We start from the raw sequence: 24,491 nt of genomic DNA, 5'->3' as shown, positions 1-24,491 counted from the left end.
GCGCGCCGCGTTCTCATCTCCAGACGATTACCTACTTAAAGCCGGCTGGGATCGTGATTCGATATTGTAATTACCTGTTATTTATTTACTTGTTTAGATCTATCTCGCGTTCAAGGATAACGGACATCTTAATTGGGCCTAAGTTACGGTTATTCCGCCAGCGTGAATTGTCTCTGACCGCACTGTGGACACTGGAGGTTTCGAGTGCTATTTGTATTTTGTTTAGCGGCCCGCTTCAAATGTCGTACCGTCTCGTAATGTTTGAACAAACAAACGCTCCTAAAGCTCGGCCGCTTGCACAAGCTCCAACCATCTGAAGAAAAACGTGGCATTTGGTAACTAAAGAAACTGCAGGTAGATAACCGTGAAACACACACCGCAAACGAAATTTAGACTTTTTATACAATGTGGATGTATCGGCCACTAGCAGCGTAGTTCCGAATGAGTTGATACTAAATTGAAACTTCCTGTTTAAATCCCATAGTGGTCTATTGTCAAACATATGGTGCAGCACAGGACCAATTGAGCGAAAGCCACGCGAAATAATCCCTTCAATCGAATTTCGACAGTGACAGTGACGGCCAAAGCCGATCGTATCCACTGTCGTTTTCACGCCATATGTCCTTTATCTTAGCCGTAGCCCAGCGGGTAAATGTCTCCCATTTGCTGGAACAGTACATATGTTCCGCTCCGGCAGATAATTTATACTCGCCGAGGAAGCACTCGACACGTCACGGCCTGTACTGATCGTGCTGAAGATAGGTGCGTCGCATTAAATTATACATATAATTCACCCTAAGGAGCATTATTAGCTGAGTTTTTCTCACAATGAGGTCATCGACGGACCGAGAAGAGCCTGTTTCACGAGGCATATCGCCCGCACGAATAAATATGTACGCGTAATATTGGTATATGCCTGGTACACGTTCTGCGCGCCTTCGTGACTGGCCGGGCAGGTGAACGGCGCTCGCTTTAAAAAGGATCGGCGGCGTTCGATTTTCGAAATTGACATTTAATTTAGTCATCGACGAGCCGTGTCGATGGCCAGCATCACAATATTTTGAAACGCGATCCGCGCGCTCCGCCTCGGCTAACGGTCGAGGTTGTATTACATCCCTGGAGTCGGGAGAGTCGATTTCGTCACAACTGCATCTGAACTTTTTATCTGATCCGTAGTGAAATAATCCCGGCCATAACCAGATACGACCTCGCGATAATAGGTCATGAGCATATTAATATTACTGACAACATCGAACAGTGAAATTACAAGCACGGCTTGCGCGTTAACGACGCATAGAAACGATTCATCATCCGTTTAAAGAAAGAGATGGCTCACTCCAAAAAGAAATCTCATTTGTATTCAGCCGCCCGGCTGGCGGCCGGGTTTCATTTATTTTACTCTTAAACAATTTGTGTTTGTAAATCACAAGTTTTATATTGTAATGCGGCTTTGTGAAGCCCGTTAGTCCGGATGTCGCGGCATGAGCGACTCGTCGCACGTAGCTTGTAAGCGCGTTTAATTGTTACGTGTCTCGAGGAAAGGTTAATGCTGCTCAGGGCTAATTGTGCCCTTCGCGGGGCTGTTCTGGGGAGAATGAAACTGTTCATTCATTCACTAATCGTAAGGGCCGTTACTAGTCGCCATTTTGATCCGCAATTACTTACTTATAAAGATGAGGGAAACGGGGTAACGCAAGGTGTATTCATACCGCGAGGTAAAATGTCAGAGTGTACTTCCGCGCATAGCGCATGCCTCGCGTATGCCGCCCGCTGACCGTGAACTATACTTTTTATAGATTCACTATAGATCCGTATTGCTTTAGACATATCTCATCTCGGTTAATCTTGATAAATTGACTCGCATTGTTGTTAAATTGTCGATAAAAACTAAAAAAAATATATACATATTGTTATGTTATTAGTTAATTAAATGTATACGTAATTTCTTTCGACGATTTATAACAAATACCTTTATATATTCTGTGTCATCGTTGCTTAGGTAAAAAAGGAGCCAGCTTCGAAGATTTTTGATACCGGCAGGCATTTTTCCGGAACACATTTTCACTCATGTATTTAATAACGAATGGACACATACTAACGAGTTTCCACTTAACTATGGTTAATTAAATCAGAGCGAGTTATTCACATATTGAGTTTTTATATGTACTTTTCTACATGTTTTATGTGTCTATTCGGTTCGGCCGAGCGTTGCGTTCCCAGCAACGACGCGGGGGGCGCGCTACAATTGGTTAATGTGAATCCTCCAAATCTACTCCACAAAATTCTTTTTTTTTTTTCAATGTTAATATTGTATATGTATGCCGACGCCTTTAAGTGAAAATAGGTACTTAACACATTGAGTACCGGGAACCCGCTCGGTGGGTTCTCTGTTCGTAGTCGCTTTCCTCTACAAAGCGGAAAAAACGCTGGGATCGGCTACGAGCGTAGCGCTACGAAACCGTTAGTAGCGAATGTGTTAACACATTCGACACAACAGCAGTCCTATGCACGTATGCAAATTACCTACAAGTTAAGACGAACGACGTCTGTAAAAATATTCCAGAAAGCCGGGACACAATATGTGCTATTAACATCGGCCGCCTGCGAGGAAACAGACAACTAGCAAGATATTGTTACCGACTTTGCATGTTTCGTCAATAGTTTCACGCTCTACATATGTGTGTACGTAATTTAACATTTCAATGAAAGTCAACCCAGTAAGAAAATGCCTTGCTGAGGTTCGAATATTGAAGAAAATCAATAAGATAACGTTGTGACGTCAGTTAATTCGAATTTCAAAACAATAGTACGGTAACGCACGATGCCACAGCAGCCGAGACATTGTCAGCGTGAGAACGCTGCCACTTCTTGCTCCGCTAGCGGCCTCTCCATTAGAAAGTAATTAACAATACATTGCACGTCGCATAAAAACTTAACACCACGAATTGTAACATGAAACTGGGTTCAAATCGCCTATAATTACGATCGAATTGTAATCGGTTATGTGGGCATTGTTATTCCGCGGGCGAGCCGTTACATAAGCCTGGCACACACGAAAAACGGAAAACGTTACCTTCGTACGGATCATCGACTCGTTACTTCATACTTGTAACGCGATAGTGCGTCGGACGCTTTATATTAAACCATAGCTCGCCGAGCACAACTTCCGTCTGCCGAGTTTTTTCACGTAGAGAACGCTCTTTATAATTTCCTTTATCTCAATCCGCCCGCGCCGGGATCCTCTTAAAATACTTACCCCTACATCCGCTTCTTTTAATATAGTCTACCGAGCTACGGAATGCCTCACGGTCTTGCTATCGTCGACACCGTCTTTATCTCCCGGCAATAACCCAGAATAAAAAAAAAATTAAATTCCACGTAAATGGGTTATGACGACCTCCACACATTGCAAATTAACTTAATCACGATTTCATAAGTTTCAAATTTAAACAATCGGAGCGTGTATAATTGGTGCGCTCGCATTGTTCAAGTGAGTGCGCAAGCATTCGGCAACCTTATCAATTAACGGCGAGATTTCTACTGAATCTGCCCAAATAAACCACCGCACAATAGCCGCGATGTATCAATTATGCCGAACCTTCCGGGTGCTAAAACAACAATCCCACGTCCACACTTCTCAAATAAAATCTCACTTGAGATTATGATTAGTCATAGACAAGAAGATAAAGAAAATAAGCTCATCAACCGAGTGAATAGACAATAAACTTTACCGGTTTTGTTATTACGGCCGGCTAGAGCCGAACGCTAAGAAAACACTCCTTTTTCAAATGGACGCTCGTTTACGGTCACATTCTGACATTTTAATTGCATCTCTCAAATCATTTACGGCCGCTAGTAAAATTGTTCAAAGAGCCCGATAATATGTATTTGGAAAAGTTTGCAGGATTTTTTGTTGTCACCATGTTGTCACTAAAGGCAGAAATAAGTAACTAAAGAACTATGTGACGTAAATCTAAATTCAAATTATGATCGCTTTCTACCGTTTTAGGCTGCGTTCCATTTTTGTTATTTGACAGCGGTGGTCGTTCGGGAGCGTTTTCACGTCGCGAGGGCGCGTCAAGCCCTCAAATCTGCAATGATGACATTCCTCGCATTCCTGGCTTTATTCACCACACGCGCTCAACTTCTAGGAATTCTGAGTCGCAGTAAGCTCATGTGGCGGGCGGTATCCACGGACGCGCGAATAAATCCCGCTCATATATGTAGATATACACCCAGCAAGAGGCGCACTATACCTTTCATCCCTTGAGCATATACGCCATACGTGTCAAAGGCCGATCGTAATCTGGAAACTACTAAACTGTAGAGTGGAACGGTCGTTTTACATACGACTGATAATATAGGTTGGGCGCGATTACATCTCGATGCCCGATAGAAGATTCCACTCCGGGATGTTTCTCGGAACGTACGTCTCCATTGTTGATCCGCTAGATTAGCCGCTGGTTATCGCTCTTCTTGTGATTGTAAAACGCACTTAGTTTATTTCCATTCGCTACGACCGTGACCAGAGTACAAACTTTTCTATGTATTACTCATCGGGTGAATTGTCTGTTCTCATGGTATGCAAAGTAGAATGGGAAACCAGTTAAAAGTTCAGTCTATCGGAGAGTTCCGCGTATTTTCACTCGATTACAATAAAATTAATCCTAAACTTTTTGGGTATAATACACTCGAGATTTTGTTTAGGTCATTTTGAGAGTCTGAACTTGACGCGTTTGTTTTATCTTAATCATTGTATTTTTATTGATTCAAAAAATTACATAGCATCAAAGCGAACTAATACAGTCATCATTAATGATGGGTTGCGTTACACGTTTAATTCGGTGCGGGCCCCTAATTATATAAATATCGTTTGTGATCGTGTCTCGACCTGCGCGGCCGCGGAGGCTGTCCGCGCATCATCTTAGGATCGGATCCGGGTGAGCTGATAATGAGCTGTTTATTTGTACCGCGGTTTCGATTTCTTACCCTTCTCTTATCGCCTCGATCTCAGCTATCCGACGGTTCCAAAATATGTTAACTTTATTTTTAATTTAAATTATTTTACCGGTTGGCACATATTGGTTGATAATCCTTTTCAGATCGCATTCCTTGCAGTGCGAATAAAAGTTAAAATAATTTATTTGTCAATCGTTACTAACATTAACATAGGTAGGTACTAACTAAGTACGTGCCTGCTGTAAAGTACTTACTTTTTTTTAAATAGTTTTATAGATTATTTTACTATAATTATATGGTAGTAATAATAATCTAATAATCGCTAACTAGTCATGCATTCAATTTATGATTACAAAAAAATCCACTCAAGTATTCGCCTTTTAAAGAGATCTAAAGATATATTCACTAACGCTCCATCCTGTTTGCTCCATTCAAATCATTCCGTAGTTTATTGCGGACATTTTCATGTTTGGGATTCCAGCAGCGGTCCGCCGGCGGATGCCTCGTGGGCTAAAGGTAGCCGGTTCGTTTTTCACTTTAGCCAGTATTCAGTCCCGAATTCCTACCGTGAAGTCGCTTTTTTCGCGATGATTGTAATTCAGGGCAATAATTTTTTTGTCTGACTTATTTCGTGTCTCCGAGCGGTCGTTAGTAGCTGAAATGGTTAAATGTTTATGCCTCACGGTTACAAAACCACACGTTCATTCTGATGTTGCGGGTGTCTAGGCTCGCGTATGGCAGTTAAGCTTTTAATAGCCGTCTAAACACTGTTAATTTTTCTCTTGATGTTTGTATTCTTGCTAACTGATTGCAGCAAGTTCACTATCACCTCGATTTAGTGGTATTTTTTTATGATTGGCGTGTGAACAGCTTAAATGGGCAAATTTATTAGTGAATTATACGTAACTAATGTCCTCGGTTTCACAATGGACCCATGCGAAAACATCTCGAAAATTACAGCCATTTACTAAGTGGCTATATCTTTTATTATCATTACAAGCATATAAACTGCTGTTTGAAAGCTTTTTAATTTATTGCACGCCAGCGCAATCCGGTTCGATGCAAGAGACATGAAATATGATAGGTATGTAAAATTACTAAATTGAAATCTAATAAACGTGTATTAAATTTTTACAATTGGACTCTTGACTACTTACAGCGATCCGAATAAATCCAAATGATTTATTTTGACGTTCCTCTTTCGAGTTTTAAGTGCTTTAAATCCGTTTACATTAAGCATTCCATTTAGGTGTACAAACAAAGGATTTCTCTCGTTTAACAATTTGAATTTGGAACGCCGTAAGTTCACATAGCCAGCGAGGTCGGCGGTTGAGAACGTCTCACTTTTGTCTATATATGCGTCCGAGACGTGCTTGTAGCGACAAGGATAACCCGGCCGAGTCACAATGCATTCCGATATAAACATAGTGGTAGTGTTTGGACGTATACATAAACCGGTAGATAGGCGAGCACAGTAGAGAGGCTCGGGTACCGCTCGGCGCACTCGCGTTTAACACGAAACTGCTTAGCATTCTAGCCGAATGCACGTGTACTGTCGCCAATAAAACGTCGACCTGGATATTTTTTGTGGGAGAATATTTCAACAGGAAGTCTCCCGTTCACACGACATTTATCGCAATAAGCTATTAGTGAAGCTCATGCTATTTTATTGCATCGAAAAGGACCTATTCTGGCAGCGAGCGCGGGTCAACGCACTGGGCGATCGGCCATGCCAAAATAGAAGGAAGATAAATTAAATTAAAAGCATTAATAATCCGAATTAAACGCTCTCGAAACGCTTAAATAATGAAACACGTTACGCGTCCTGTATCAGCCAGACGTTGAAATTTGCATATCTTTTAATTTGACGTATGGTGCGGCATCGTATCGTATCAAAAATCGGTAGAATTTAATTTGCGAGTGTTTTATCATTGGGATTACAGACCTTATGCGTAGGGTTGCCATCCGTCCGGGTTTCCCGGATTTGTCCTAGTTTAGAGGGCGTCCGGGGGGGGCTTCCTTTGTAGTCCGGGTTTAAAAATTTAAAGTCTTAGGCCGCCCACACACGACACACGCACAACCTGTTTAAAAAACCTGTTGACATGTCCGGGTTCTGGACTCTAAAATCCGGGGTTTTCACGCGTCTTGTCCTGGTTTCCAAATTTTAGAGATAGCAACCCTACTTATGCGGAGCATTTTAAGTATCGTAACAATCGTTCAGACGCCGGTGCCGGCTGGGTGCATCGAAACCTGTCCTCGCCCCGGTGTAACAAAGTGTGAAATATGAAATCACGACTCTACTTGCCGGTGTTTGCGTTCCAAATATTTTCTCGTGTCGAAACTCGAAAGCGAGGTCTAATACGTTTTTCCTGATGTTTTATGAATACTTTCGATAGTATACTGTAAAGAGTGGAACGAATAATCGGGGCGCGACCTTGTTCCATTTTAATCTCACCTGAATACAAACATTCATTACAGTGTCGAGCTCGTAGAATCTAGGTAGTTTCCTCTCAACTGACCGACTGAAAGGTAGGTACAAACATCTGTTGCAGTTTACCCGTATTCATTTCTATAGCAAACAAAACAATGGACGGGACACGTGGTAAGCGCCAAAACGGCCGGCACCTGATTATTCCCTTTGTCCGAAGTCGTAAAACTCATAAAGATCCCAAGTTAAACACATGATGTCCAGTACAAACGAGCCTCGGTTGTTCCCACGTATCCTTACATTGAGCATTTTAATTAATAACTAATATAAAGTCGGAACGGGCTTTGATATGGAAGTAGCCTCTTTGGGCACCCTCATAAAACGATTATCAAACAATTCCCCAACATTCAGACCGCATCATATCAGTCTATTGCTTCGTTTAAGACGGTTATACAATTTAACGCATCGCATTCAGGCGTTGGATTAATACGTTGTGATACAGCGGTGCTTTTATTGTTCAACTCGTAAAAATAACATTCATATTTTGTAATTTGAATACTAAGGATTTTTATTTAGCACTTTAAATCGACAGCTCGTTCGACTGTTGGAACTCGAACTACGAGTACCTATCGACCATTAATATATCATAAATAAAGCGTGGCGTACACGACACGTTTCCTTAATTGCGGGCCGAGTAGGTAACAAGTCTATGCAACTCTGTGAACGGTATTGCCAGCTCGACGCGTTTATAAAGGCTACCTGCACACGTACGCTTACGTCGGCCACTTTTTATGGCCGCGTCGAGAGTCACTGTCGTGGGAACCGGCATATACTTACACCGCCACAGCTGACCGAAATGCGCTCTCCATACTCGATTAACAAATCAATACGACTACTACGGCTTGCCATATTTGATCGGTTACGCGGAGTACCAATCATAATGTATTTTGACAACGCACCGTGTATCGCTCCTTATTCATAAAATATTACGGGCGTTATATGGTCGTTTTATGCGATAAAGAAGGGGCTGCGAGGGTTTTAAGGCTCACATTTGTCCACCCGCAGCAGCCTGCTTAGTATGCAGCGGCAGCGATAAGACGTCCGCTCGTGTTGTCCATGTATTTAACGAAACGCTCATTATAATTTCGTCAAAACCCAACACTGACACCCGTTCCTTAATTGAGACCCGGTCGATAAGCAATTAAAAGGCTTATGAATAAGTAAACGCGTTTCGAGAACTAAAAAGCTCGTTTTTAGCGCCCGTGTGACGCTTCGAGAAACGATGATTTCTCGTAGTAACAATAATCATTGTCTATAGTAGGCGCGTTTCCTATGCAAATATGTCATTGTTGAGCGCATGGTGCCCATGCAAATAGTGTTTTCATTCATTAAGCTAATTGACAGCGACATCTGTCAGAGAAACTGAATCACTCCTTAAGAGCGGTGATCAAGTGAGTTAAACGGTGACCCCACCATCCGGCCCGGCAGCTGCCGTGACGTGCTCATTGTAATTATTCAGTCCGGCTCCCCTTCAAGATTTCATACGCCATTAATTTCTGTACAAACGTCTCCGCCGAACTTAATTGCCCGATAATCCTTTAACGACTTCAGCCCAAAATCAACAAGGCTTAATTTTTGATCTTTTAAATTGTTTATTAACGAGTACGGGTCCGATTGGTCGCGTAATTAAAGCTCGATTAGTAAACTGTTAAAGGTCGGGGAACATCGGAGCTGTGGTCGTGCGCGCGGGTCGAGATGCAACCTCGATTCGAGTTTATGCTTCAAACAACCGGTTCCTCGGGTGGGAGAAATTTTCATAACCCGAGAGACTAGCATTCCGAAACTCTGAAAGAGGTCCGTCTGGGGCTACATATATGATATTACACTTGGATTGCGAAACATTCTTAACTCTTAACTGATTCATGCGGGATACCTCCGTTTTTGCAAGAGCGGAACTGGAGCGCTGTCACCCATAAAACTCGTCGATAAGTGTCGTCGCAGGCGCCTCGAAGGTGTTGACTCGTCGCGTTATCGTTTATAATCGATTTAGACTGCCGTTTCGCCTCCTTGTGTAAACATCGACAAAATGTCAATAGCTCCCTATCAGATACGCGGAGCTATTTTTTAAGGCCCGACACCATTACGGAGTCCCATATTGGGCACATTAAATTGTAACAGAGTCGACACGAGCTCACTCCGTTTGTATTATTTTTAGCGTTTATTAAAAACCATTTCGCTACCATCTGCTCCCGTGTTCACCTGTCCATCATGCTGGTAATTTACACTCGTTCGCGAGCCCGGCACCGGTCAAGGTCCTCGTAAACTAACAGAAATATTTGTACTGACCCACCGCACCTATATTTAAAGGTCTCGTTTTTAAAGTTGCATTATCTTGATTAATTGCCGTTTAATCTCATTTCGTTTTATGTGTAAAACTTTAATGGTTATTTTCTGTTTTTCAGGGCACTTTCTCGCTCATAGTCGAAGCGTGGCACGACACCAACGAGACGTCGAGATCTGACGGTGAGTTAATGACTTTATGATAAGAAGGGTCATGATCATGAAATCGCCGAAGCAGTTTGTAAAATTCGAATCACGTCTGTCACGAGTCGCTCACATTCAGGTTTCACTGTAATTCTGGGTGTTTATCGTGCATTTAACGGACAGCATGTATATTTGAATGCTCATATTATCATATCGTGGAAGACAAAAATGTTCCCATGGCTGTGGCGATTGGCGTGCGGGGCACGCGGCAGCGCGTGAGTTGCGTCGCAATGCGCACTATTCTAATAAACGCAGCCTTCTGTAGGACGAAAATTTAGTAGAAATGTTGTAATATATTCTAGTGGCCGTTGTCTGTACACGTCGCTACTTAGCACAGGAAAACAAATCGAATCGCCGATACCGCGTCCGCAGCTATCAAGGTTTCGTGACTATTTTATGAGCATGCCACTACACGCCACAAATTACAGCTGCCATGTGCACAAATAAATATTTTCGATTATTATCATTTGATTTACATTCGAAGTACGATTGGATCAATAAGTTCGGCACGGATATTACTAGTCTAAATGCTCAATAAAGATTCGACAGCGGTTTACCATCATGCGACATGGCGTGACCGAAAAAACGGTTCCAAATGAATTTTACCCACCGTAAATACATCATCAGGGTAATTCGCTTAGCTTCTGCACTATCAGTATACCACGCACACAAACACTCCAAAATATGGCATCTGACAACATAATGTTGGATACGGGTCACGTTCCAAATTAAAACCAGACATTTCAAAGGCCATTCGAAATATATATCTCGTCTATTCTTTTTTTAGAGTCGGGTTTCGATTTTCAAAAACACGTAATGTAACGTAGACGCGAAAACTGCCGTTCCGCCCACTTCTTAATTAGATTTCCATCCTGCTGCACTCTGACCGACATAATTACTATCCCGAGCAACAAAAAACCCTGGTGATTTACTTAGAAGAGATTTGGAGATACGGGGAGGCTCTACGAGCCGGTTTACGGCAATCATTAGCCTCCGAGTGGATAGCAGAGGTCGGGCATATTTTAATACCGCTCGGGAGCGATGGGCGGCGCTCACCACTACCGAGAAATGTTACCAACAGAAATCTAATCAACCGTAATAACAGGTTACACGCACGCCGTTTGTGTTCACTTACTATCGACTCAGCGGCTAATACTTAATTAAATCACATTCTTTTTTTTTCTAATAGAACAGCTGCAGTTGCACTAGGCCGTTACGCAAAAAGATCGCTCATCGCCCCTGCTTAGTTAAATTTTTGTGCAGGCGTACCGAAGAACAGCGACGATGACTTAAGAATTCAATATATCATAGATAAATGCACGATTGTGTAGAATAGCGATCGTTTATGGACGCATAAAGGGATTCTTGCGCTAAGCAAACAACTACAATGGCTCCTCGATTCTCTGGCGAATCTGATGTTGTAGCTCGTTCTTTCACCGAAATCTTTTGTGCGCCCGAGGCGGGCACCTGGCCGGTAACGGGCCTACATTGTTTACCACGAGGATACACCTCTGAGGGAAATCATTTTTTAGTTTACACTTCATCTTTCGTCGTAGGGCTTGAGCCGGGTAAAAAACCAAGGAAGATGGTCCGGAAGGTTCAATTTATGATTCAACAGGCTCAGGAAACGCCGACGACAGATGCTAAGCACATGCGCCGGGATAATAGAGGGCACACTCCACTGTCTCAGTTTGTTTAATTTACATTTACGATTATTGCACTGCTTCGCTTTACACCTCCGTATAGATGAAACCGGAAAAAAGAGCGTGTGAAAAGTATCGATAAGATTCGTAGCAATTACTTGTCTGGGCCAGTGCATTCGGCCCGGGGCGGTGCTACCGCGCGGCGCGGCGTGGTATTACACGACCGAGATGCGATTATTGATACAGTTATGTTGTGACGGCTTGCTATCTCGTTGTACACCGTACAATATTAGTCAATTCATTACTCGTTAGTCTTCGTCTCTAGCTCTCTTTCTTTCTTCTTTGTAACTTAATATACTTATTGCTTTTCTCAAAATGTAATGTAGACGCATTGCGCAAATGTCCATTTTCACACTAAACAATGGGGATTTTAAAATGCGAGTAGTCCCGTGTCACAAAAAATTAAAACCGTGTGTTGACCTGTTAATTGATTTAAAAACATATAATTAAATAGCGCACGGCACGATGAAGCCGAATACTCGTCGAGCCTGTAGTGGACAGTTTTATAAACAAAAGGAGTGCGTGGTGTGTACACAATCCATTCATGAGATGCCTTTTCCCACACCACGCGGCTAGAGTGGGGCGGCAGGTGCGTCGGAGACGGCGGCGTCCAAAGTAATGATGGCGGACCAAGCTCCGCAGTTTCGATTTCATTCGAACGCCAGCGCTCACTAATTAGACCATCGTCGCGATCCAGTTTAGGCGATCGATAGACGTTATCAATCTACGAGCTACATAATGAATGCGAGCTCCGCATCCGGTGGGCTATTGATCGATGGATGCCGCGACGGAAGCGTCGCGTGAGCTTCCCAAATCGCACAGCATCCACCGATAGGCCGATTATCGGTTATTTCACCTTTTGTTTTTGTTTATTGGCCGTTCGCTTCTCTCGTTTTATTTGTATTGAGTTGACCTCGTAATTATGGCACCGGCGGGCGAGCCACGTACTGCCTTTAAATGCATTATTTATTTGTGAATCGGAATTACATTAATAGATGATAGCGCACACCTTCATTTAATATAGTTATGGCTTCGAATTGGGATAATGGCTGTAATTTGTGCGGTTTCATACCGAACCGTTGGTAACGTTTTGACGGCGAGTAATGCGTCTATGCAGAATAGAAACGTCTTAACGCATTTGCAATTTTCCCACAAATTGCTTAGTCATTCGGATGTTGAGGGTTAGCACACGTACCTGTTCGCAAGGTAACGGAACAATTTTTTCCAAATCCAATTTAAGTTGACACTTCGTAAACATTACCAATTGCTTAACACTAAATTCTTCAAATAATAAGTGAAATGTTTTTCTAAGAGTCCTGCTTGCCGTGGCCCGTGCAGCCCTAGCGCCCACTCCGCGCACGGGTGCCATAATTCTCCGCTATATGGAGCTAAATTGCAAGCGAGCTCAGTTCCCACACATCATTTTTCTAATTCCCTCCGAACTCTGCACTGCACTTTGCAATAATAACGCTTCTAAGAAGCGTCTATCATATTTCACTAGATTGTTTACTGCTTACGTTTGATTTTGTTTTAAGTCTAGTCACAAACGAGATTCACGCGACCCTTGTTTTATAACCGATAAATAACAGACATTTTTCAACGGCCTTCGAACGGAATAAATTGATATTTATTGTCTACTGATTGTATTTTCGTTTGGTACGCGCTGCAGCGCGTATGCGTTTTATCTTTTAAATTTATTGGACAGATACGATCGGTGTAAGCCCATACCGGATCGGTAAATCGTGTGCACTATGCACTATTCCGGCACTATCGCGCGATTACCCAAACGTCCATGTTGCTGATCATCGTTGCGTTATTTGTAAACAAAAGAGTCAATTGGAGATAGCTGATCTCACAGTCTATCTCATTACTTGAAATCCTTTATCACTTTCGAAACAAATAAAAAAGACAATCGACTCGAATACCATATGCCACGAAATTAGTCGGATCGATCGTTTTTATATTACCTTTTAATTTTGTTTCGCGTCTGGTTTAATTTTATCTGCTGTAGGGATTACTGGCTTAGGAATGTTCCGGCGAGGCAACAAGACTAAAAAGTGGGCATACAGAGAAATAAATAAAGGTAGGAACTGGTCGAGGCTCGACCGTGATGAATGGACTGGCAGTTTTTTTTAAATCAGTGCGGGTAGATTTCACGGAGGTTTTGTGGCGCGTATGGCAGGCCTATCCTTGCCAGTTTTTGTGTTACATGAGCTATTACAGTAACAAGTTTATACTGCAGTGATTTCTCAGCAAAGATATTAAAGTATTTATAGACTGTTATAAATATAATTTCTCTTGTATGTCAAGTGAGCACTAACTTGATGTAAGTATGGTAAGATTACCATTGTTCACTTGCACTTCCCAGGCTTTAGTTTATTCCCACTAGTAAATATTTAAAGAGCTATAAAAACCGCTGTTACTGTAGTCGAATTTGAATCAATCACGCTCAAATGGAACAGAATCACGGACAATAGTCTCACGGTATGCGGGCTAACAGGTCAATCTACCCTTTCCCACGACGATAAGCCAAGGATTTTAATTTAATTAATGTCCATTATCCTTTTTAAATTCACTCTTATCGGGGCATCTTGCGCAATAAGTTTGGTGAGGATAAAATACTTTAGATTGTATGTACCTACGCTTTTCATTCTAGATTCCATTACGATGTTTATTTATTGCAGTCTAAGTTCAATGTTTTCAGAACTTAGGTGTTTTCTTCCTCATCCTACTTTTCCCTGGTCGATGAACTAGTTCTTCAGAGCTCTGATTTGGCACCTGGAATTAATCTAGGCACTAGTTTCTGCAAAATCCTACCCTAAAGAATAATGTTATTATATACAACCCGTAATCCGTGTCCATACTTTTATTTTATATATAAGTATATAAGTTTTGCTAAGCCGCCCCGCCTCATCCACCGTCAACCGCGTTCTTCGTGCACAGCAGGCTCTTAGTTATTTATAGAAATGTTCATGTGTTTAATTTAAGATGTTCCATTATAGGCTTAGGAATAACGTCTAAGCAAATTCTATAATTGAGTAATTTCCTTCCAGACACACTAATCGCCCGCATGACGAAGCAGAGCATCGCCGACGTGGGAGGGCCTTGGGTTGAGGAGGAGCAGCGCTGGAGCTCGGGCCCGCACCTGCGGCTGTCGTATCGCGTGACCTGCGCGGAGCACTACTACGGCTCGGGCTGCGAGGTCCTCTGCCGGCCGCGAGACGACGGCTTCGGCCACTACAGCTGCTCACCCAGCGGCGCCATCGTCTGCCTCGCTGGCTGGCAAGGGGAATATTGCCAGAAACGTAAGTTCCTTACCACTACCTTGAGTTTAATTGCAGGTGATCCTCTAATTGACGTCTACGCTGATTGGTTTAGTCCTGTATTCCAATTATCACATCAAACCCGTTTACGTTCGATGCTAATTTTATAACTGAATCACTCACCTTGCTTTTATGTATTTAACAAATTCATCCAAAATAACATTGTATACTTCCGAATTTAAATAAAAGTATAGAAAACCAAAAGGCTTGTAAAGATGAGCAAACACGACGAAGTAAGTACATATGTAGTTATATTAGGTTGGATCACGTAAAACAAATGTAGGTATAATTGCAATCTATCTGGAACAACTATTTATATTCAACGCTGTCTATTGGAATATAAATTAGCGAGAAGTAGGCAGTATAGAAGAACGATTACCTAAGCAACCAAATTGAAAATGTACTATTAGGTTCGGAATTTAAATTCTAGTACGCAATGTTCCAAATTTGTTTCAAATTTAAATATGGAACGAGCAATTCGCTCTTCCTCATTAGTGGTTACGCGACAGTTTAGTCGAACATCCTCTGCCTAATTGGAGTTGATAGCCTTTATTGCAATACAGATAATGCATTAATTGCTCCAGTCGACTCGTACAGTGCTTTAAACATTATGACGTCGATGGACCCCGCTTCTGTGAAACTTATCTCGTTAATCCGGTTTCACATGAGTGAATAATAGTTATTTGTTTTACAAGAGGGCAAAGTTGTTGTTTAACCTCTCGTGCTAATACTGATACCCAAGCGAACGAAAGGTTCCGAAATTGACCACGAGCGTAGCGAGTGGTTCGATAAATGGAATCTTGAACGTTGCGAGGGTTTCAAGACACGAGGGTTAAAGAAGTTTTGCCACAAAGTGAAACGCAACATTTTTCACCACACCAACACAAGGAAAATACTAACTGTAAAATATCAAACAAAATCAAAGCAAATCGATTCAAAATGAATTTTTATCATTTAAAAATCAACTACCACAGCCAACATAAGGAAACAACTCAAATTTTGCATTTGAATGCTTTGCCCCACATGTGGATAAAATGCAACTTTCTCGTCAGTTTATGAACAATCCAGAGAGCCTTTACCATGTGGTGTGGTGAAAATTAATATAAATGTATAGATAAATATGGTAAAACTCTTTGTTGTATGTTGTAACTAAACTGACTTAAATTAGCCATTTTTCTTTGCGCATGTTTTCTTCTTCAGAGGCGCCATGTGCTAATAAAAATTGCTATATAATTATCTAGTGGGATATCCCACCTTAAATCGTTATCTTTAATTATTCTCGAGATTATTGTATTGATCTATGAATATAATTTATAAGGTTATATCCACTTCCTGTGGCCAATGCTCGACCTCCAAGTAAATGACTAATAATAAATTAACAAATAGTTCATTTTATACATGCCATGAGTATAATGTTTTCGTACAAGTATTCGGTTCATAAATTTTTATTAGTGATTGTTTAGAGCAATTAACAATTCTAGAATCTGCTTTGGTATTTCTAAATTGAAACTGTTCCGCTACAAAAAACATGAGCTGTTTAGAGTAGAAATAAAGTTGGTAGTTTTATTAAAGCGTATTAGAGCCTCGGAACGACAAAAACGACTCATCAGTCGTCAGTTGCATCGTCATTCACACAAGTTGGAAAATACGAAGCGTGCGACCGGCGTTCTCTGGTGTGGTCTGTTTGTCAATCATCGGTGCCCATTCCCAAACAAAGCAAAACACGCCATCCATCAATGTCGGACTATCAATGATAAGCTGAAATAATTCGCAAATCTAAACGTTTCAAATGCGAGGTCCTGGCGTATGTTAAACATCGTGTCTCGATCTCGGTAAAACAAAGCGGTGCTGAGATGCATTGTGGGGAGCGGATGTCGCGTCGCAATCTCAGCAGCCCCACCTGCCGCCGCGTTCCCACACTCCGGCGCCGCAAAAAACGAGAGCGAGACGCCCGCGCGGTGTTCTCTCGCTCGCACACCAGGGCTGCGCACAGACACCACTCTGATCGTGCGATCCTGGTTCCGGCGCAACCACCTAACACAAATTTCGCTCAATATTAAAATTAATCGAAGAATTTTATTCAATTGCGCTTGTTATGTTTGACGTGTGAAAGCGGCGGCCATTCGCGAATGTAAAACGACCATTCGTTCAAATATACGCCAATAAAAGTCTCGCCAACCCTATCAGTTCGGTTTGTATCGGCGATTACGAAAATGTAAAAGCGAGAGAAGCGGCCATAATGAAATGAAAACAACGCTGTATGCGCGCACACACACAGCCGCGGCGAACCGGGCCGAAAACACTTTTAAAACGAGAACTGAACACCGAACGAAATAAGCTCTGTTCTTGCCCGTGTCACGAAACTTGCTCAGTGCTCACATCTGCCCGCAGAACGGTAAGTACGGATCTGCCTTCTGGGAAAGCTTAACGATCCCGAAAACTTATTTGCATGTCCCGAGCGCATTATCTCCGCTCTCCCGCTAATGATAGTCCAGCCGCCAAGAACCTTTACGGCCGCTTAATTTCGCCTAATTGTAAACGAGAGTAAGGTTCTCACGAATACAACCTGTGTGGAGGGAGGTGAAGTCGCAAATCCCACGCGTCCCTAATATCCGTTCCATAGACAGATGTGGAGCAGTTAAATATTTGCAGCCATGCGGGGCTGCGGGAAGGTCGCTTTTTGTCGCCTGCTACCTGGCCTCGCCGAAGGCCGAGAAGCCTGAGACCTTGGCCGATCGCTGCGGTGCACGAAAGCCTTTCATTACGAATCGATACTGCTCATGCCCATTGATAATAATTAATTAGCCCTGCAGGACGGTAAAAACGCCCGCGGCGCCTTACGCCCACTCGTGCCCTAATATTAGTTTTAAGAGTGTAATTTTTACGACTCCTGTTTTACCTCAAGGGGTCAAGATAAGAGTGGGAGTGCTCTGGAGTGGAGCAGAGCAACGGGCTCGCACTTGACTTGCTTTGATCTCCCTTTGTTGCGCCGGCCGCCATGCCACCTATGCATTCAAGTCGTAAAATTTTATTAAGAATTTCAATTTAAATGAAAGGTCACGAGATAGTTTAATGTAAGAATTAATTCGTAACGACCACTTCTAATTCACTCGCGAAAGTGTGAAACGATCTGAAAGCGAATCGTTTTTAATTTCCTTTACAGCGTATAAAAACAATGGATATGGAATGTCTGCGGCATTAGTCCCCAATTTCGCAGAGTGAACCGTAAGCGGATTGCGAGGCGGCGCTGGGCTTAGCGAACCTATTTACATTCTAGGGAAGCGCCGGGAGCTAATCTCTTTTATTTAGTTCCGACTCGTCTGAGCCTCAAATCCTCTAGAGGTTTAGCTGTCGGATCCAACGATTGCTTCCTTATTTTATTTAGAAAGTGAATAAGCCTCACATTTGCATTCGGAATGATACTTATGAGCAAAATGGCGTCTAGTATTTTTCTAGTGAGGGGAAGAGTAACGGTCGAACGACGGTTAGTAAGTCTCCCCGCGCTATCTGCCCCCTTTGTATTCGCTCCGATAACTTGCCCATGCGCACCCGACCGGTACGACTCCGCGCCGCACTTCTTATTTCAAAACACATTTTTTCCACCGGCTTCATACACTGCCGGCTCGCCTTTCGCACTCGTTCACTGCTCGCGTTTTTGCACGGTAATGCACCTCATTCGACTGGCGCGCACGTCTTTGGTTTCTCTTTTGGTAACGCTAGAACAGGGTAAGGTTCGTTCGTTGCATGGAACGTAAATCACACAGTTAACGATGCGCACATATTACGCCTTTAATACATCACGTCCGAGTTAAATATTCATCTATATACCTATATAAAGTATTTCTTCTTAACTGATTTTGATGCATCCCCGATTGTTTCAGTCTACGTACTTCCAGGATTTTTTATCTTAATGTACAGACAATCAATTGAGAGATTGGAACACTGGATAACCATAAAACCGTTTCATAATTAAAAAAATAAGTTCATTATAGGTAAAAAAGTAAGTCACCTGTTGTATGTAGTTGTGACGTGTTCGAATAGACATTTGTTTTGTTTGTGTATGTTTTTTAAACATGTATTGTCTATTCGAATACGTCACAACTACATACAACAGGTGACTTACTTAAGTTTTTTACCTATACGACTTTATTTAAAAAGTTCTTTTGACAAGGTTCTACGAAATCTACGGTAGGTACCGCTCGTTGATTGACTGCGAATACTAAGTTGTAATTACTTACTTAAATAGTAAAGAAAAGTAGCTATTCAATTCTTTATATTATAGATTACTACCTATATTGCTGCTATTTGCATTTTAAAAGGTGTTAGCTTATGGATAGTATGGTAGCGTGTCGAAGATGAATGGTCTGCGGAGCGACCTCGCCCCGGGTGCCCTGACCAGGGCGCTAACGTCACTTTGTATCCTTACGGTATCCCGCGGCTCGCGAGACGCTGCAATCCAACTGATATTCGTGTAATCAGTCGTTTCCCTTCAACGCATTACATCCGTCGTTACACAAATGTCTTTAAAAAATCCATTAAGCAGCATCCCTTTGTGCCCGTTTTGTCTTTGTGAAGCGCTAACGAACTCGTTCTTTTGTTGCAGCGCGCTGCCTGCCCGGCTGCGACACGGACCACGGCCACTGCCTCAAGCCCGACGAGTGCATGTGAGTATCCACTTCACACCTTTGTGCTAAGCGCTACAACCTCCCTCCGCGTTTAAATCATTCATCCTCCTTATTGTTCCGAAAGACAACTTTTTAGTCGCTTGTTATCACGTCCTATTCGAGTTAATGAACGTTTTTGTCCGTTTCCAGTTGCCACTCGGGCTGGGTGGGCGAGCTGTGCGACCAGTGCGAGCGGCACCCGGGCTGCGTGCATGGCACCTGCTCTAAGCCCTGGGGCTGCGATTGCGAGGAGGGCTGGGGCGGCCTGTTCTGCAACCAGGACCTCAACTACTGCACCAATCACCGACCGTGCCGCAACGGCGGCACGTGCCACAACACCGGCCAGGGCAGCTACACCTGCGCTTGCCCGCCCGAGTACACCGGCCCCGATTGCGAGAAGTCTCTGCACTCGTGCGCCGTGCGACCGTGCCTCAACGGCGGGGCCTGCGTGCCGGATGAGGGCGGCGAATTGGCCTGTGCTTGCCCGGCGGGTTATGAGGGCGCACGCTGCGAAACTCGCCGACTGACCTGCGCCGACCGACCGTGCCGACACGGCGGCACCTGCGAGCCCCGCGTCACAGGCTACACCTGCCTGTGCCCGCCCGGCTACGCCGGCGCCGACTGCGATCTAGAGGCCGACCCTTGCGCTGCGGCGCCATGCCGCAACGGGGCCACCTGCACGCGCGCCGGTGACGGCTTTCGCTGCTCCTGTCGTGCCGGCTTCCGCGGCAACCGATGTGAGATCGACATCGACGACTGCGCGGGCGTCACCTGCGAGCACGGCGGCACCTGTGTGGACTTGATAGACGGACAACGATGCCAATGCGCCCCCGGATTTTTAGGCCAACGCTGTGAAACTCGAGTCGACCTATGCTTAGCCAAGCCTTGCGCGAATGGCGGGGAATGCCTAGTACTAGATAATGATTACGAATGCCGGTGCAGGCCCGGCTTCGCCGGAAAAGACTGCAGTGTAGATGTAGACGAGTGTGAGTCATCACCGTGTCGGAACGGGGGCACGTGCCGTGACCGCGTAGATGGGTTCCTCTGCTCGTGCGCGCCCGGCTGGAGCGGTCGCGCCTGCACCGTCTCCCTGGCAGATTTAGTAGCGGGCGTAAACATGCCGCGTGTCGGCGGAGAGACTCCAGAACAAGACACGTTATCGGGGCGGCACGTGGCTTTGATCGCGGCACTATCGGCGGCAGTGCCGGCGGTGGCGCTGGCGGCGGCGGTGGCCGTGGCGTGCATACGAAGGAGACGCAAGCGCGCACAGCACGCGGCGGACGCGGAGGCGCGCGCGCAGAACGCCGCGAACGCGGGCGGCGGCGGGCGCGTGATCCGCAACACGTGGGGCAAGTGCGACGTGCCGGCGCCCGAGTGCCAGAACGCGCACAACGCGGCGGCGGAAGAGTGCAAGCGCAAGACGCTCAACACGGAGAGCGCGGCGCGGCTGCTGGCCGCGCTAGACCCGCGCCTCTCGCGGCTGTCGCAGGACTCCGCGTATTGCGCCAATAGGTCAGTACTAAATCCTACCCTGCTTGGTCTCCGGATGATGACGATACCGTGACATTGTATGGAAAGACATTAAGTTTCTATAACGTGACGATATTACGGTAAGGCGTTATCCGGAGCCTGAGACCTTAATAATAAACCTTCTATTTTGCTATGATTTATTTGGTAAAACGCATATTTACTATTAAATTTCAAATAGGTAACTAAAATAAATCTTAGAACTCGTACCAAATATGAAGTTTCAAGCAAAAGGTAAGTCGTCTTTATGGTAAGCGACGATGTGGTATCTTTTGCTTGAAAACGGCACACGGCAAAGCAGGATAATAAAGTAAATGACGAAAGAGTAATAGCGGAAAGGCGTTGGTGCTATGTAGATTTTTAAACTACCATAATGTAATAAAATTGCATCCATCTAACAATGGTTTTATGTACTTTACAGTATGATATAACGTTTGTTCTCTTTGTTGCAGCGATACGTCGCTAGTGAAGCGAGCGCTAGAAGGCGGAGGGGTGTACGTCCTGGACGACCATTGCCTACCGCCGACGTTCGCGACGCAAGTGTAGTGCAGACATTAACTTATTTATTGGACGCTAACGCGAACTTGGCTGTGCGCCGCGTGTATATATAGCGTAAAGTGTAAAGTGACATCTGTATAAACGGCTAGATTAAGTTCCGATGTATTTATTTGTGCGATCCGTGAGCCCCTGTAAATAGTAACGGCGGAGCGGATCGTTTTTCCGCCTCATATCGTCGCGCGTCGCCCGAAACGCGCTATTCGATCTTTTGACTAGTAGATAACTAAGTGAAAGATTATACGGTGCAAAGTTGCCTGTCCAGCGAAGCGGTGGCGGGTGACCGCGCCGGGCGGCAAGGCTGCGCCGGGCGCGGCGCGGGCGAGGACCGCGCGCGGCGAGAGGCCGGGTGGCGAGGTCCACCGTCTGCGATCTCTGTAGGTAACCGGTGCGAAGCGCGCTCGGGCAGTGACGGTCCACTGCGCGACCGCGCCGCTCCAGAAACGATACTGATTCCTGAACTAACCCTATTTATTCATGTCACTATCACATTAACGTTTTTGGACGTTAACGCGCACGTGATCAAAGACCACTAAAATAGGCTGTGAACTTTTCACGTTGCTGCCAAATTATGCTCTCCGTATCGCTTCTCCGAGCTTCTCACCATTTCTAAACTGTCCCTCTCTAGACTCGCACCAGTATAGAAGCCAAAACGTGCGTAAAATAAGATTTTAGACTAATTTATAAAAAAAACGCGAATCACGCGTTAATCAGTTTTATACATATATTATTTTGTGATTGACTAATTATTGTCATATGTTCCTATAATTATGATGATTGGTAGTTATTTCTGATTTAAAAAATCTTGTTCCGGTTTTCTTTAAAATCGACATAGATTTTTTTCCCGTTGTTTCGCTTCCTAGCTGAAGTACAGTAGCACGAGCGCGTGGCCGGGGACGTTCGCGCCGCCTCGCCGGAGGCCGCGCGATCGGCCCCGGACACAACGGATGCCAACAAACAAACATCACGCACGTAATTAGTCCATAGGTTAAAATAACTTGAGTACTTATAAGAACAAAATGTCGAAACCTAAGTCATTGTGTATAAAAACTATTAAGTTTTAGTGATTTAAGTATATTCTCCATTACTTTTGTAAGAGTACTGTGACAATATAATGGTGATCAGGCAACATAGGACGCTGGTCTGGCTATTTATTGGCTCGGCGCGCCGCTGCGCGCCACCCCGGGCTGCTGCGCGCCGACCCCACTTTATGCATTTTACAGTATTTGCACTTTACGTGCCTATGTCGAAAATTTAAAGGGTCATACGTGTTATGTGTAAAACGTTGTACGATACACGTGCGAATAGATAATTCGCGACTCATGTCGATTTTAAACACCGGTCGTGTTTTAATATATCGCAACTCGTTGAGAATTTCCTACTTTTCGCACTTGTATCGTAACGTGCTATTATGAAATCTTATCACATTCAATTAAGTACCATTTCTCGAGCAGATGTATTATATGGTAGGGAGATGTTACCTCTTATGTTGCCTTTTCGACTGGAATGTAGATTATAAAGGTTAGATCGACAAAATTGTAAAATTTATATCAAACTATGAATAGACTGATGATCAATAATAATGTTCTTGTATTTAATTTTGTATGATGACAAAATGTAAGTTTAAATTATGTGAAAATAGAACATATTACCCGAACAATTGTATTAAAATAGTATCATAATTTTGTACTTAAAATTGATCTTGGTAAAATGTCACTTTCATTTTTCTTTTTGATGATATTTTAAGAATAATGTTTCAGACCAATAAAATTACAGTATATTTTAATTATTATTTATTACAATTTACGATTATTGTGGATATGCTTAAATTTTATTAAACGTCTTATTTAATTATTATTTTTGAACATATTTACAATTGACTGAAGATAAATTTGCTTCTTGATTTCTATTTTGGACTTAGTTTTTATCGGGAAGATATTTATAAAAAAGTTTGTGAGTATACTGAAAGATAAAAATAATAAATCATTCCATTTCTTATTTAAGTAACTTTATGTTTTTAATATCTTGTTGTAATTTCGCTATTTTCTTAGGCTGTTTATTTTGCATGTGAACTTAGTGATACCATCTTAATGCTTAGTCCCAGGTGGACAATTCCTTCTTTCCTGTCTTACCTTTGAGTATATTCACATGGCGCAATTCTGAAAGAAAAATGAAAGCAGTCCTTGCATTAGGACATGAATTAATTCCATAAATAGATCCTATCAAAATAAAAGTCATTATATTGCTACTACGGTGATAAATTTGCCAGCGAGTGTTTGCGATGAATGTGTATATGTGCAGTGATACAATGAGAAATAAAATGTTAATAAACAATTGTTTACAAAAGATTAAAACTGTATTTTATTTCATTTACCATGGTACAGAATAAAACATGTGTTCTCTTCAACTTTGGAGCAAACTACTACAAATAGTAGCCATCATAGAATTATTATTTTAGACATTATTTGGAAGAGCATATTAATTTATTTAGAAATGTAACATTTAAGTAATAAAAATCTGCTTGAAACATATTTCTTCCATTATATTTTTAAATGATGTTATTTCATTTTCTTCTTTATCATATGCATATCATTATGCATAGATATCTTATTCATTCATATTTCTTTGACTTCAGTGGCTGATGAAGCAGTTATTTTGTACCGAAAAATAAAAATATCAGAATTTAAGACAACTATGCCATTTAGTTTCCTTAATTTTCCTAAAAAAAGTGGCTGTGACATAATCGGACAGAGACGGACATGACGAATCTATAAGGGTTCCGTTTTTT

General features: G+C 43.1%; 1 protein-coding gene across 1 annotated transcript in view; it reads left to right on the top strand.

Annotated features, from left to right (window-relative positions):
• LOC133534223 (neurogenic locus protein delta) overlaps nucleotides 1-24,057 on the top strand; it is a 33,110-nt gene extending 9,053 nt beyond the window's left edge. Inside the window, exons 3-7 of the mRNA XM_061873318.1 lie at nucleotides 9,850-9,910; nucleotides 14,688-14,939; nucleotides 19,561-19,621; nucleotides 19,772-21,133; nucleotides 21,601-24,057. Coding sequence (XP_061729302.1) covers nucleotides 9,850-9,910; nucleotides 14,688-14,939; nucleotides 19,561-19,621; nucleotides 19,772-21,133; nucleotides 21,601-21,694 — 1,830 coding nt within the window. The 3' untranslated portion in view covers nucleotides 21,695-24,057. The remainder of the gene's footprint in view (nucleotides 1-9,849; nucleotides 9,911-14,687; nucleotides 14,940-19,560; nucleotides 19,622-19,771; nucleotides 21,134-21,600) is intronic.
• Nucleotides 24,058-24,491: the final 434 nt, after the last annotated feature.

Source organism: Cydia pomonella, chromosome 2 (genome assembly GCF_033807575.1).
Source record: "Cydia pomonella isolate Wapato2018A chromosome 2, ilCydPomo1, whole genome shotgun sequence".
Lineage (NCBI taxonomy): Eukaryota > Metazoa > Arthropoda > Insecta > Lepidoptera > Tortricidae > Cydia > Cydia pomonella.
This window is presented reverse-complemented; position numbering and strand designations above follow the sequence as displayed.